The 16,430-nt window shown below is 36.8% G+C and overlaps 1 protein-coding gene across 2 annotated transcripts in view; it reads left to right on the top strand.

Moving 5' to 3' along the window:
- Positions 1–15,965, top strand: part of CABCOCO1 (ciliary associated calcium binding coiled-coil 1) — a 123,590-nt gene extending 107,625 nt beyond the window's left edge. For both annotated transcript variants that reach the window (XM_024765248.1, XM_024765247.1), the window contains 3 exons: positions 9,742–9,864; positions 10,277–10,417; positions 15,536–15,965. In XM_024765248.1, coding sequence (XP_024621016.1) covers positions 9,742–9,864; positions 10,277–10,417; positions 15,536–15,610 — 339 coding nt within the window. In that variant the 3' untranslated portion in view covers positions 15,611–15,965. The remainder of the gene's footprint in view (positions 1–9,741; positions 9,865–10,276; positions 10,418–15,535) is intronic.
- Positions 15,966–16,430: the final 465 nt, after the last annotated feature.

Raw genomic sequence — 16,430 nt, 5'->3', positions numbered from 1 at the left:
GTTCTTCACCAAAAAATGAGATCAATAAAACCTCTCCTCACAACGTAGTGTGAATTGAAGGACCTAATATTTGTAATGTGCTTTCTAATTAGCCCAATGCCAAGCTCAGAGCAAGCTCCCTATGAACGAGAGCTGCTTTTTCTCTTCATCAGTGTGCATCTTCCTGGTGGTGGCCAGCACTGCCACAAGTCCAATGGGTACCATTCACATTGTTTTGGGGGTCGAGGGTGCCAGCAGACAACCCATGGAGAGCAATGTGAATCATGGCCCCTGGAGTCAGGCAACTCAGAAAGTCTAACCATTGTCTGGTGTTACTCCCATCAGGAACTACATGGGGAGAGCGGTACCTCTGAGGAATCCTTTAGAATATTAAACTGCTCTTTGTCTATAAGGCAACTATTAGTCAGTTTAAGCAATACAGTCAAGTCTGTGAAAAGCCGTTTAGTTGTTTGGCATTGTGCTAATCAAACAAATACTCTAGGGCTCCATTCATCAACTGAGAAATACAAGCATTGCCCCGATGCAACAATGAACCATTAGGTTTGCTTCTCCAAGTGGTATCATTTTTCAGGACAAATTTTTAAACTGAATCAGAGCTGATCAGACTGGCAACCCTAAACATTTTTAAATGAATGGTTACCCTAACGGAAGACTCAACACCTAATGAATGCTTCCTGCCTACAAAGACCTGATCTGGGGTCTCATGATCAGTAAGACATGGTCCGTGCCCTCAGGAAGTTTCTACGAAGTGATGGGAGATCACTCATCCACGGCTGTAATTCAGGGCACAATGTAACAAGTACCATAAGAAGAACAAGCAAATACTCTGAAGCACAAGAAAAAGGTCACTGAGGTGAATGAGCTGGACTGGAAACCCAGATGAAATATCAGCTGACAGGGACGAGGGAGAAATGCCCTCCCAGCAGAGGAGGTAACACAGGCAAGACCCTGGCTGGGAAAGCACCTCCATCTATGCTTTTTTTTTTTTTTCTTATAATAAATATTTATTTTGAAATGCCCTCCCAGCAGAGGAGGTAACACAGGCAAGACCCTGGCTGGGAAAGCACCTCCATCTATGCTTTTTTTTTTTTTCTTATAATAAATATTTATTGAGCACCCACTGTATGCCAGGCACAAGCCAAGTAGCCCAGTGTGGCTGGAGCTCAAGATCTCTAAGGCAAGAACTTGGACCCAAAGCCTACCATGGGCATTGTCATGAAAAAGAAGGGAGCAGGTCTGGCAGACATCACGGAGGTGCCCCCAACACGTTTTGTGACTGATTTAATGTTAGGGACAAGGGAGAGTTAACAACTGAAGACAACCTCAAGATTTTGAGTCTGGTAACCAAGAAGCTGAGAGATAAAGCAAATGGAGGAGGAACGGGTTTGGAGAAGATAATTAAGTAGAAATAAATGGACAAGCTTCAGCCTGTCTAAGATTCCAGTAAGTACTGAGTGTGTAATCCAAATATTCTTCTACATCATGACATAAAAATACTGAATCTGAGGTTCTGTATAGGCTGGCGACTGTGAGTCTTGTATAAATAGAGAAAAAACCACTTGAAATATAGTAACATAGGATAGAACATCTGTAACTAGACTAGAGATGACCTAGTCCAACCCCCTAATTTTACAAATAAAGAAACCACATCTCAGACATACTCTCTACAGAGCCAGTCTAGGACTCTGACTACACATTTAAGGGGAAAAAAAAAATCCAGATTTCTAAAACATTCAAATCTGGAATACAGATACCACCTAAATTTTTCAGAGTTGCTGTTATTTCAGTTTGTTTGTTTTTAACTAAACTAGCATGATTTACAGCTTATAGGTGAAAGATCTTTTTTGATAAAATTCTATTGCCATATACACCATTGTCCACAAAGTCAGTTTCGTAGTTAATTTCCAAGAATTCAGATTCCATGAAAAGCCTCAGAACTTTAGGGTACCTAGAGCTGTTCTTTGCAGGGAAAGACATGCCTCTTCTTAGGTCACTGAAACAATGACACCCCTGTGTACACAACAAGGGCTGCCCTGCATGGAAGGAAGGGCTTGGGTGCTTCCTGAAAAGAGCCCTGTTTGTAGAATGCCGAGCACATAAGTGTAATCAACAGCAGTTTCCTCTGAAGCAAGAAAATCCTGCCCTGCTGACCAAAGTTGCAGAATCAGTTAGTGTAGATTTTAAAAAGGAGGGGGGAGGGAGGTGGCGGAAGCTAAGCAGAGAGGGAAATATTTATAGCTGTGACAACATGTTTCCTTGTAATAATTTATGAGCCCACTGGAGAAAAAGGAAACATACAAACTATGAATAAAACATCCAAAATATAAACATTATGCCTTCTGCAAATTTTCTTTAGTTAAAAATTAAGGTTGAGGTTGGCTAAAGTAAATGAGTATATTTTCGTGGTCTCCTATTTCCTTGATGCTAAGGCTTACCAACTGATTTACAACTTCCTGTGTTGTTTTTTAATCTATATTTGTCAGCACATTTTTAATGTCAGATTACTTAAAATAGACATCTTGGGTCTTAGAGGTCAGGAATAATAATATTATGTTGACTTCTCTAAATATTTCATAGCACTTACAAACATTCTAGTTTAGGCCAAAAAAGCTTTATATTTCTAAATGAAATAAATTTCAATACAGTTTTAAGATTTCTTTTTCTTTCAACTGATGTCTTCAGGGCTGAAGTGCAGTTCAATCCATATCCTTTGACGTTAAGTAAATTACATGTATACCTTTATCCAAATAGTTTCAACTTCATTTTACTCAGATAACTTAAATTGGGAAAATAACAGGAAGTCCATGAAAAGAGAAGGACAAGAACCAAGGACTTAGGGTTCTTCCACTGGAGTTTCTCTTCTAACCATTATGATTTGTAGTCTCTTATAATTTCTGCCAATTACAGGTACTTGTTCAAAAAGAGTATTATCAAGTATAAAAGCCATGAAATAGCTTAATTTCATATAAGCTACCATAAGATGTATTTAAAATGCAACATTTATAAAATCAAAATTTTAAATTTATATTTCATAATTCAAAATAGGCTCTCCACAAAGATAATTGCATAACTCATTATTCTAACTGATACCTAATTTCCCAATTCTTAAAACAAGAGATAATTTAGAGTATTTCCTCAATTTTAAATACTAAAAACCTCAAATTTAAATAGAACACCCTAGATGAAACCAAACAAAAATTCATCCATGATCAGAACTGTTTGAAATACTTTATTCTGAGTTCAAGGATATGCCTTTTAGAGTATAACTTAGTAAGCTAAACAAATATACCCTGAGTGGCTTCTAGAAGATATTTTTGAAAAGAATTAGTTATTTTCTAACTGTTTTTAATGGAAGCAACCGTATTTTCAGTCTCTCACCCTGAGGAAGTTGCAAGATAAGGTCAATTCAAGAATCGAAACTAAGTACAATGTTGAACTTAGTAGTTGTAAGAGCTCTGGTATTTCAATTTTCACAAGAAAGACATGTTGAAAGTTTGCCCTAAATTTGCTTTTGACGAAATTTGTTAAAGGAAATCATATTTGAATTGAACTCAATCTGGGAAACCACAGGCCACATTGGATGCTGAAAAACAAAAGATAAAAAGAGTGATAAATTGTGGGGGAGGGGAGAAGCAGGTTTTCTAATTTTGGAAGTTGGGCATAAACACTCTCCTTTTCTAAATGAGGTGGTTTGCAGGAGTCCTGACCAGGCCTCCTAACTACCTAATTATGTCATGCTAGTCCCAAAGGAGAAGTTGTTTGGATCCGAGGAATTGGTTAAATCAAAGGGCATTGGATATATATCTGAGAGTTTAAAAATTGAGACTGTATGGAAACAGGGTGATGATGTGTCCTCATTGACAAATTCTTCTGAGTTAATTGGATTGCTTGGGCGATGTTAACAATTAAATATAGAAATAGCATGAACCAGTATCCCCAGCATGGCTACTCTAATCTGTCTTCCAGTGCTGGCATTAGAAAGATGATCCTGTCAATAATAACAGTAATTATAAATGATAATAATACTTTCCCTTTGAAGAACTCCCAACATTTTTACCCACATTATCTAATTTGTACCCTGAAACAGTTCGATGAAGTACTCAGGTAGCGATTATCATTACCTTCCTTTTACAGATAAATAAACTGAGGCCTAGGGATTTCTTAGCATCACACAATTAGGAATAGAGCCAAGTCTAAAGCCTATCATTCAGTGTTCTATCTTCCACATTATTGCTGTCTTTAGAACATCTGGGTATCTGAAGTACTGTTCTAGCTCTCACGAAGTGTTTGCACCAGAGCCAGATCAAAGCATCTTTTCCAGTTAAATTTTATTTACATTACAAGAAGGTACCCTTTTTCAAATTCATTAGAGAGGATTTTGTTGTCTGAGGTCATTAAGATAGGAGTACTCGATTTCTTTTCAAATTATAGTGTTTCTTTTCAAATTATAGTGTTTTCTTATGCAGAAGTACACTTAGAAATACTAAAGATGTCTTAAATACTCTGGAATCAGTTTAACTATCTAACTTTTTAAGAAAAAATATCAAGCCCATGTTAAACAAGATCAAATCAAGAGATACAAATAAAATGGGCACAAGGTGTTAACTGGAGTGCCCTAGGCAGATTGCAAATTGGTTTACTGGGGCCTGCCAACTTAAATTCGTCTTTGCAGCTTCAGCTGGACGGGGGTAGTCTTCATTTCCTGTCCTCACTTGTTGTACTGTGTTACCGTTCACTGTCTAGGTGATTAGCTTGTGAATCTGGTGGTCTCAGAGCTCTATTAAGTTATAAATGTTCAAACTACCAGTATGCTGTGAATAAAAATAGAAGTTGCTATTAGATGTCTATTCATACCCTGCAGAAGCCTGGCAACATTTTGAACCTTTCAAAACGTAAATACTGCATATTAAGCATAGGAAAGAAAATTAATGTGCTGCATTTGCGAATTTATTTCCAGGTCAAAAAGGCAAAGGGGGACGAGGACTCTTGTAGCAGAATTGATCTTCTACATTTATAGGGTATGTTAAGAAGTTTGAAATGGCCTGAACACAAAAGAAAAACACTTTAGAAATGGATTAATTTTAGTTTCTCTGATAATCTCAGCTTTTGTATTTCCTCTTTTGATTTTAAATTTATGGCTTCAGTATGACATTACCAGAGTTGATTGCATTTTGCAGGTGGCATTCATGTGTTGTTACTTTATGTGTAGTATATTGTGGGCAATGGGTTACAATTTGCGTTAAAATGTTCCAAAATGACACGGTACTTCTTAATTAGACTTGCAAATGAGTAGTGCCTTTTTTTCAAGGAGAGAAAATAGTTAAAACATTACAGGAAGTTTTGTGCTTTTTTTTCCTTAGTTAGTATTGGGAGAAGTTTGCCATAAAGTTTTCTTCCTGAAACTTTGACTGTTTGTAGTAAGTTTTGATTTATATATGAAGTCATCATCTGACAATTCCAAATAAGTGTCTTTCTGAAGCATACCAGTTTTTTATGTGTCTATAGCCCAAAAAGAGTTTAACAGATTTCTCTTTTTTTTTGGCATTCAAAACAGTAAAAAGTTGTCATCTCAATGGCATTTTTAATATTTTGAATAACCTAATAACCAAATTTAATAAGTTAATAATTGCCATCTTAATCATAGGTTTCAGTGATACAAACAGTACCCACAAATCACCTACACTTTTTTCAAAGAAAAACAATCATAAATAACAATAAAAAGAATAAGAAAACAACAAACAAAAACAATAAACTACAGTTAATGCTACCAATGTTAACATATAAAGTAGAGAAAGAAAACATGCAGTAACACAATTTTCAGATAAAATCTTTATACTTCTTCTCAGACACAATAAGATCTAGAAGCGGATTCTAATTCTTATAAGTATTTTTCAGACCTAAACTGACCCTGTCCTTAGTTCCAGGAGGTTCAGAATTCCTATCATTTATTCCCATGGTAAATGTCCATTTCATACTGAATATGTAAATTCTTAAAAGAGCTCTAGTGATTTCATTTGGCTTGTAAGTAAAGATCTTGGATGTTTTTAAAGCTACATAATGTTTGGTGATGAAATTTTGTACTTATGAGTATTAAATTATGCCAAAAAGCCATTTTCTTGATATTCTTTAAATACCATGGCACAATGCAACTAAACTCAGATTATAAACCATCTTAAATAACACTAATGCAATGTGCACTTAATGAACACTATAACTAACTTAATTTTCATGTAACAGATAACATCTGGGGGAAAAGTATATTGGTAAGTTATGCAAAACTAATTTCTAGCGACCACATCTGTAGATGTTATTTATTGTACCTTCACTTAACAGTTCATTATTCTGTTTAGAAATCTATTCTCTTCTTTATTAGAGCTTTTAATGTACTCACCTTAGTTCAAATGGTCTGCTCATTATCAGAAAAAATATAAATGGCATTCACATGGAACAACATGATTGTTTTTATTATATCCATTTGTGTGCAAGCACTCAAAAATGGCAAGAGAAACACATTTATTGCTTTACATTCAAAGTAATATTTAGGAGGTATTTGAAAGTCAAGCAAAACCAATCATTTGGCCAAATGATGTACGTGTATAATCAGAAACTCCTGATTTTTAATCTCAGCATTAGGCCTCAGGCAAGTCACTTAAAGTCTTTCTCTTTGTTTTCTGATCTGAAGATTATGGGTGCTATTCTCTTATAGACTAAAAGAGGGGGTTGCTAAATCAGAGTCCCAAATAGGAGTGTTTTTTTAATAAACATACTTGATCCTTTTTCTGTTTTTATTTTAAAGATTTAAGAGGTAACATATTATACTTTTGAGGAAAAAATATGAGACAATTACAGTTCTACAGGAATGTATAAAATAGTTATAAAACTAGCTTTATTTAATTTGCTTCAACTATTCATAGACTTGAGGAAATTGTAACGTTCTTTCAGAAAATCTAACTTAATAAAGCTGACCATGTCTTTCTGTTTTAAATAGATTTTATTACAGAACCAGTGATGTTGTAAAACATGAGGTTTTGTTAAAAAAAAATACAAAGGCCTAATTGTATTTTTTAAAGAAAGTATTGCATCAGACGGTTTCATTTAAACATATTTGCTGGCTCTGTGCTCTCACCACAATTATTGATTCTAATTTTCCTTCAACTTGTTTTTTAAAAAGGCTACTTAATGGGGGAAAAAATCACTATGATGCTTCTAGGCACTATGTTTATTTCAAACTATGTGTTTGACAGTGTACCTTCTTACTACTAATGAAATGACTTTATATTTACCCTTATCTGAAATTGGGACATTCCTTTCCCTTATGGTATCTTACTAACGTAGCCAAATGTAACTCTTTGTGAAAGAGAAAAATGTAGCTGTGGTTTGGTTCATTGATATTATGCAAAACACCCTGAAGTAAAGAAATTCTCACTGCCAGTTTTTGTGCATGAATTAAATCAAATGAATAGCTGTATGAGCTACACTCATAAAATTCAAGGAAAAGAAAAGCCCAACTCTCAGTCAGAGTTTCAGGTTCTTGGGATAAATAGGAGCTTCACTCCACCAAAGAAGTGATGATGTGGAGCTGAGGAGCACACACACACACACACACACACACACTGACACACACACAGACACACACACCGACACACAGAGACACACACACAGAGACAGACACACAGAGACAGACACACAGAAGACACAGAGACACACACACACGTACACATACACACACAGACATACACACGCAGACACAGACACACACACACACACACACTGACACACACACAGACACACACACCGACACACAGAGACACACACACAGAGACAGACACACAGAAGACACAGAGACACACACACACATACACATACACACGCAGACACAGACACACACACACACACACCTTATTTATTTTACCTATAATATTTCAGAGGATTTAAAATATATTTAGCCGTTTCATTTTTCTAGCTTGGTAAAATGAAGAGCAATATAAGATGCAGGAGGGTAAAAAAGAAGTGTGGTGAAAAAATGGTACAGATAATTTTGTGGGAAGATGAAAATGCTTGTATGTCCCATTTCGGGAAGAAAACAGTATCTTATGAAAGTGAAGAGAGAAAAGGATTGTTCTCATATTTTTTTTTGATCTTCTATTTCGATTAACATTTAGTCAACTTAAGATAGACAATCTGGAATGATGTCATCTAATAGAATAAAGATTAAGTGCTTAATAATATCAGTTAGTATTGGGAAACTAACTAATGTTAGTTAGTTGCCACAAATGTGACAACATGATGACATATTACAGTTTACCGAAAACTGCATCGGCCACAAAGTCAGCACACCAGGGTTTAACTTCCATCCCTTTCACCAAGTAATTATTTGACCTTAAGACAATCATTAAATCTCTTGATTTCCAAATTGCCTTGACTGTAAAGTTACGGCTCTTCAGTCCTTCTATATATTTATACTAAGCAGCAACTTCCTATAAAATCAAATTAAAATTAGTAATATGAATTCAAGGCAAAATACATTGCTATGACCAAGCAATAACTTAGCCTCCAGTTCATTCTAAAACCTATCTAAATCAAAAGTATTAATATGTAAATCAAGATGAAGTATTATAACATGTAAGTTTATTTGAAATATTGTAGAGAAGTTAGAAATGAATGTGATGATTTCAGGGTGTTTCCAGGCCCCATGGGATGCTAATTATTTGGTGAGTTTACACATTTCTAGATTTCTGTCTTAAAACTTGTAGGCTTAAAGACTGTCAGCATACAGTGGGTAGCTTCATCTTAGGGCCACAAAAACAAGCTCCCGAGACCTCACTAAATAAACTAGAACATGGATTTATGGATTTCCAATGAGGAATGTAACAGGCATGAAGATCAGAGCACTCAACTGGGTGTGTCTGTAGATCATCTGAGATGGGAAGGCACAGATTACGATTGGAATGTTGCCTTTTAAACATGAAATCAGAGCAAGAGGAACCGTTTAGATGCATCAGATGTTTAATGCCATCAGTACCCTCATCTCCGCTCTCTCCCCCAAGTCATGGTGAGATGGACACCGCATAAGGTGACTTCTTTAACTCGTTTCATTTCCACTGTTGACCACCCGTCACTCTTCCTCTGGTTGGCACTCTTGCCACAGAATTATTAAAATGCTCACAGTGGCGTCTTGCCTTGCCCTAGGTGTTTCTGCTTGACTTTGCAAACCTCCTCTCTGATTTACTGTATGCTGGCTATGTACCTTAACCTTGAGAGCCTTTATTGTCCTCGTCACCAGGTTCTCTTGGCCACTTCACCATTGTCTCCAAGAACAGCTGTGCTCTACTGAGTAATATCAATCACCATTAGGCTGTTATTGAGTGTTTTAAGCGTGAAACCCTCTGCCAGAACTGGAGAAGATGCACAGAGGATCTAAAACATGGTCTCTACCTCCGGAGAGCTGGTAGACAGGAGGAAGGGGACACTGACCCATGAAACAACTCAAGATCAAGGCAGTACAAAATGAAGTTCTAAACTCCATGGTACAGAAAAATTAGACAGTGGGGGAAAGTAAAATGCAAGTTACCAGGTACAGAGCACAAAAAGCACTAGAGAGCTAAGAGGTCGGCGGCGTCAAGAATTCAGAGGCGATGGCACTTAAAAAACAATAGACTTGGAACTTTATAAATATTGCCTGAAATTGTGGTTACTCACCAAAAGACTTTGTCATAATACAGCTCTTCTCTTCCCCACTAGCAAGTGATAGAGGTTGTGAAGCCTGCAGGTCACCCTTTCCCTGATCCTCTAGAAGAAGGAATCTCATTTGATATTTACTCAACATTCATAGAGCCACCTCCAATACTGGATATGGAAATGAAGGTATATTTCCTTGTGTCTCTTAATTCACCCTATCTGAGCATTATATTCTCTAGAGGATAGGAGAGAAAGAACAAAATGCTCTTCTATCTTCTTTCCCTCTGATTTTTCCTAGCTAAATATAAATATTTCTTCTGGCGTTGATTCACAAGTGGGCCAGCTGAGGGTGGTTCAGCAGTTTTAATTACTTCTACTCCGTCTTCCCCGATCTCCACCTTCATTTTCCCCAGAGTAGGTAAAAGCAGCGTTACTTGATTTGTCATGGTGCTCATGAATAATGAAAATGCAGGAAGACGTCAAATCAAAATCCTTCCAGATTGACATCATTTCTGATAGAAAACTACCCGAGAGAAACCTTTACTATCAGTAAAGGCTCCAGAAATCACTTGAGTGTTGTTTACTTTTAATATTCTAGGGGTTGAATCAAGACCAAGGCCCTGAAGAGTCCCAGCCAGAAGCTGACACTTCAGAGACCGATCCATTAGTTGGTTTCACCATTGAAGATATAAAATTGGTGCTGGGTCAAGTCACAGATGACATTTTAATCAGCATTCAGGTACTCAGCCTTGATGGTGTGCTCACTTACTTTATTACTGGTTAATTAGCCAACCTCAACACTACCCATGTTCTGCCAGCGAGAGTGACGCTGATGATGGAGGAGTTCGATATAACATCTCCACATAACTCTCAGTAGAGTCATCTGAGACTCAGTGAGATCACAGAATACATTCACCAACAGCACATAGTGTGGTGCGTTATCAGTTTACAGATCATTCAGCATTGAGACCCAAAAAATAACATGATAAAGACTTCATGCCCAGTCACGCTGTAAGCAATTGCTCATGCAAGAGTAATGGGAGAACATTTCTAAATAGTAAACACGAAAGCTCAGACCATAATTCTTAGCTAAGACCTTTCACCAAATGCCTACAGAGAGGCTTTCATATCTTTGAACTCCTCAGATGGTTTGCTCCTTTTCACATACCACTAAGAGCTAATGGCTATGTATACTAATGGTGTTATCACTGACACCAATGGCTGCATGAAAGTGGTGATGGCAACAGCCATCTCAGTAGCAACTGCCAATGATGAATCAGTTGGCTAAGTTCTACGCTTAATGTATTTTCCCCATCCAAAAACAAACAAACAAACAAAACATTTCTACCTCAACACAAAGGCTTGCATCATTTCCTAGGCAAAATGATTAAATGAGTGATTTCCATATTTTGAGAGGATTTATAATTTCTTGTGGCAATAACAATGAGTCAGTAGGACAATATACTGCATGTTTAAAATATGAATGCATCTGAGGGAAAGATTTAGTTGCTTTCTGGACATGAGACTATATATAAAAGCACACTGTATTAGCAACTAATTTAGAAGGAGCAAAAGATTAGCTTGGCAATAGCATACCTTGTTAGTTGTTTAATCATCAAATGTTAATGTGCTATTTACATGAATATTTAACGATTCAGTGCCAACAGAACCAGCCAAAGTCCTCGGCTTAATGAGGGGTGTTTAGTGTTTACCAGAAATAGTGAAAGGACACATTTTACACAAAGCTTTATTGTTAACAACCCTATGAATGTAATAACTGGTTACTGTGTAGAAGGGCAGAATGCAGTTGAACTAAGCTAAGTTCAGAACATATCTCCTTTTTAGATTTGATAACATTTCATCTAAATATAGTTTATGTATAATCATGGCCCTGGGCTCCTTTGTGATCCTGCGGCTCTGAAATTATCACCGAAGGACTACTAGACAGTAATAGAATTGTTTGCAGGCTCCCAAAATTGAAAACATCTTTACCAAGGCCATGTTCCATGTAGTGAGCAGTATGTTTTTAACTATTCATTGAAAAAAGTTTTTTAAATTAAAGGCTGCAGCATTTATATCACTACTTACTATAGCAGAAAGAATATGATTGCTATATGTGTGTGTTATTGTCCCACTGGCCTGCAGCCATCTTTACTGAGCTTGGAAGTCCATTAGCTGGCTCATCTAAATGTAATTAGGCATAGAAAGAACTTGGACCAGAGGTGAGGGATACAGATCTTTCAGGTGCCTTGATCATTTCCATGTTAAGTAGATTCATGGACATTAGCCTGGGCCAAATTATTGCCAATTTTTCAGTAAAATTGCATGGTGATGTGGATTGACACAGTGTTTCAAGACAGCAAACCCCTCTATGTATTTTCTCTCAAAAATCCTAGTAAACTCCATGTGAATTAGGCAGGCACTTACCTGATAAATAAATTGAAAACTTAGAGACACAGAAAGATTGTCATTTGTCCAGGGTTTCCAGGGTCAGAAACCGATGAAAGGCCCTGATTGGGAGCTGTGAACTGGGTTCTAGTTCTAATTCCAGTGTTGTCCACAGAAACCACATAACGTCTAATATCATGACCAGACTACTTTGGTTTTTAATACTCCAGTGGTGTGGCACTTTTTCAGTGTTTACTCTTGTGTCTTGGTCAAATTCCAAGTCGGGTAATTGCGCTCTGCTTACCTAAATTTCTCCCCCTGTTTTAGATGGGTAAGTTATTTTCCACTTCTAAAACCTCCTTCCAGTGTTCCTGGCTCTTAAAACTGTCTCATCGCTGTTCAAAGGTAGCCACTTGTCAGTGGTCAGTGTATATAAACCTTTTGAAGACACTGACTTGCTGTAGGAACATTTAATCAATTATTATTTGTAAAATGTTTTAAATTTTCCAATAGTTTTTTCTCCTTCTTTATTTAAAAATCATACTCTTATTATAATTTTTGTAGGAAAAGGCAGTACAGAATTCATGTTTTAAGTACAGTTTTTTCAGAGCTTCTCCTCCAGCATGGTTACAGGCATATTTCACTTTCTGTAGTTCAGAAATTTCTGACAATAGTGTGAATCCTTAAATTTTTTATGTTAATCTACTTACTTTCCCATTGACTCACTTTATAATTTTAGAAATTTATTAAGAATGAAGTTATCTGGGCCCTGAGATGTTAATTAAAATTATACTGAATAGAGCAAACATTTTAAGCTTATATAGTTTAGGTATTTTAATTTTAAAGATACATTCAAAATGAAATTAGTTTGGCCCTGAGTTGTGTAATAAAAATTATACCCAATGGAGCAAACCTTAATATATTTAAAGAATTATATTTCAGAGAAATATGAATGCTAGCACTAAATTCTTTCATTAAATGTTGGCTGTTGGCCCTGTCTAAGCAAAATAATGTGAAAACCTTGAGGGAAGTTTGCCATCTTGGGACCATAGGTATTTTTAGGTCAACTTGAATTTCCAGGTTAGAAAAGCTGAGTGGGAAATCACCTCAAGGAGTGATCACTGAAAGGGTATTGAACTCAGGTCATGGATTTTCCATTCTTTCCTAAAAGGAAGTAGAGCCATACCCTATCCTGGGGGTTGTAGGATAGCATGTCTGGTCAGCAGTGTTCTGAGGATTAACACGGAGACACCATAGACCCATAGACCAATGACAACCTGTTCTTGACCAGACGCGGAGTCTTGTCATCTAGCGCCCTATCACCATGGTCTAGAGATCTGAGACATGTCCCTCTGTCAGCTCTAGCAGGTGTGCACCTGACCTTCAGGAGCCTTTTCCCCAGAGCACACACTTGTGTCAGTGAATTCTGTCTCAGTGAAATACCAGAAAGACCTCCAGGTTAATGTGAAAACCTTGATGAGACAGTGAAACAGAAGCTGGAAGATGATAATACATCTGTTCTTAGTTGAAAAGAAATGAGATTTTGGTGGATATAGAATACATTAATTGAAAGAGGGGAGAGTCAATTGTCTAGTTAGAGCAGTGCTTCCCGATGCTTTGGAATTGTAACAAGATTATTCCTTCAAACCATTTCATTCCCTGTATGGTCTAATATATAGCATGCCTTAAAGAAGCAGAAGTAATCTATTTTTAAAACATATCACAACATCCTATTAACGAAGTAGTATAATGTCGGTGAATATATCACAAAATTAGGAGTTGGAATTATGAATTTAAAAGCTAACATACATGAAATTTAACATACTTAATTTTAAACTACTTAACTTTTCAGATAAGAACTAAAGGTGATTGAGTGGCTTTCCCAAGGCCACAGAGCTAAACTAATCCCTAGGTCTCCACACTTCTAGACCCTGGCTCCTTTCAGCTCTTCCAATTTTATTCCTGCGGGGATTAGTGGCCCCTGAAATATGACAGTTCTTTTGTAACCCGGAGGACCATGTTCATCCCTCATTGCCTCCTTCACCCAGCCACCAAGAAAGGAAAAGATGAGAAGCTAGAGGCCAGACTTGACCCCAGGGCTTAATAATCAAACTTGAGCCAAAAAAGATCGATATTCACACGAGAACCCAGAATTATTGACACCAGTGTGATCTTTTCAGAAATAGCAACTCTGGGCTTCCCTGGTGGCGCAGTGGTTGAGAGTCCGCTTGCCGATGCAGGGGACACGGGTTCGCCCGGGAAGATCCCACATGCCGCGGAGCGGCTGGGCCTCTGAGCCATGGCCGCTGAGCCTGCGCGTCCGGAGCCTGTGCTCCGCAACGGGAGAGGCCACAACAGTGAGAGGCCCGCGTACCGCAAAAAAAGAAATAGCAACTCTGAACTGAAAATCTCATCAGATAAGGCAACCAGGTGTACCTTTGAAAGCTACCTACTATAATTACATTTATAAATAAAGAAATAAGAATGAAGTTACATCTGGACCAAAAACAGTATTTGATTTTTTAAATTTCTTCTATAAAAATTAAACTAATACATTTCTCAAAATACAGTTACCCTGATGTCCTCAAATTAGGTTATAGATATTAATATTTTAAACTTCAAATTACTTATTAACATTTATGTGTATGAACTACTCCTCATACACTTGTCAACTATTTTAAATCACCTCAACAAAAACACCAGTTTTACCATGCCCCACCACTGGTTTCTCTATACATAGTTTTATAGCCCATCATGAAAAAAGGAAGACATTTCCAGGGCTACACATGTTCAGATACTGTGAAAATATTTTTGGAGTTATGCAGGTAGCAATGTTAGTCCACAGAATATCTCTGCCAGAAGCTAAATGCTATCACAGCCACTGCAAACACTAAAACCTGTCAGCAACTGCTTACTTTTTTCTACCAAAACTGTACCACAAAGTGGCATAATTCCAGGAGTTATATGTGTGAAGAATACTCTTTAATTATGAGAAACATTCTAATTGTGAAATTATTTGTGTTGTTATTTCACAACAGAAGGTTTCTGGGATCTCATTTAGAATGTATTACGCAGGAAACAAAAACATCCATTGCAAAGGGGTGGCAGTACCAACAGCACTGCAATAACTGAGCCTAGAGCAGTTATTCTGATTCGGTGCTTATTGGTAAAGTCTGTCTGAAAATGCAGATAAATTAGCCTATCTTCTAACACAAAGCTATGTGAAAAATGGCTGTCCAAATACCACTTCCTGTTCATAGCAGACATGCTATACATTGGGAATGTGCAGAGAAATATGATAAAGTGTTATCACATCACTACAGGCTGAAACACGGCTATGTCTGCAAAACAGGAAGGTGTGTGAGGGATAATGTCTGTCTTTAGGCACTATAGTATGTCAAAACCACAAAGACAATGTGCAGCAAAAGATAGCTCCATCCTAACCACTTTTTTATGACTGTCTTCACAGACCAAGATAAACGAAAAGCTGCAAATACAGGAAGAGGCCTTTAATGCACGAACAGAAAAATTGAAAAAGGCCTGAGGGCTCCAAACAAGGAGAGTGATGCTAAACTTCACAGAAACAAACAAAACCAGCCAGAATAATAGACTCTCTAGAGCACCAGATCGCCTTCATTTAGCTGGGAGAGGAAAAGCAAGCCCCAATTTTTATTATCCTAACGAATTAGAAAAGTATTGGCCCCAATCTTGCTACCTCCTGTCCCGTAAGAGCCTCTGAGTTTATTACACTGTGTGCTATAAGAACATTTTGTACATAAGAGTTTGGAGAATTATTATAAAAATGCAATGACTTTTACAATACTCCTTTGACATTTTGACTAGTAAATGTTAATCATCTTCACAACTTTTTAAAATAAAGAAAAAACATCATAATTTTATCCACACTGACCCAAATGAACTGCCACGTTGCTGAAGCTTTGTGAACATAGACCACCACCACACTGCTGAGGATAAAACTTGCTAAACAATAGCAATTCAAATGCATATACTAGGGGTTTTTTTCCTCCTTAAGTCAGTTGGTTTTCTTATTTAAATGTTTCAGTGTGAAACCAATTTTATGAAATTATATAATGCAGTTTGAAGCACTTTATTCTGTACTGTATTTGTTATTTCTAATCTTGTTACTCTCCCAGGAGAATACATGACCTATATAAAAAGAAGCAATGTATAAATGGTTATTAAAGACTAACCTATATATAGATTGTAAAAATCTTAAATACAAATCAAACTCACAGAGCTCTTAAAATTAACCATTATATTGCAGTAGAATGATTGAAACCATCTCAAGCCTTTAAATACCTTTATTAAAATATAATTTCAAAAGAAAATATCCATTTGCTGAC

Source organism: Neophocaena asiaeorientalis, unplaced genomic scaffold, assembly GCF_003031525.2.
Source record: "Neophocaena asiaeorientalis asiaeorientalis breed wild unplaced genomic scaffold, Neophocaena_asiaeorientalis_V1.1 scaffold183, whole genome shotgun sequence".
Classification (NCBI taxonomy): Eukaryota; Metazoa; Chordata; class Mammalia; order Artiodactyla; family Phocoenidae; genus Neophocaena; species Neophocaena asiaeorientalis.
Note: the sequence above shows the minus strand (reverse complement) of the source record. Positions and strands in the feature narration are given on the sequence as shown.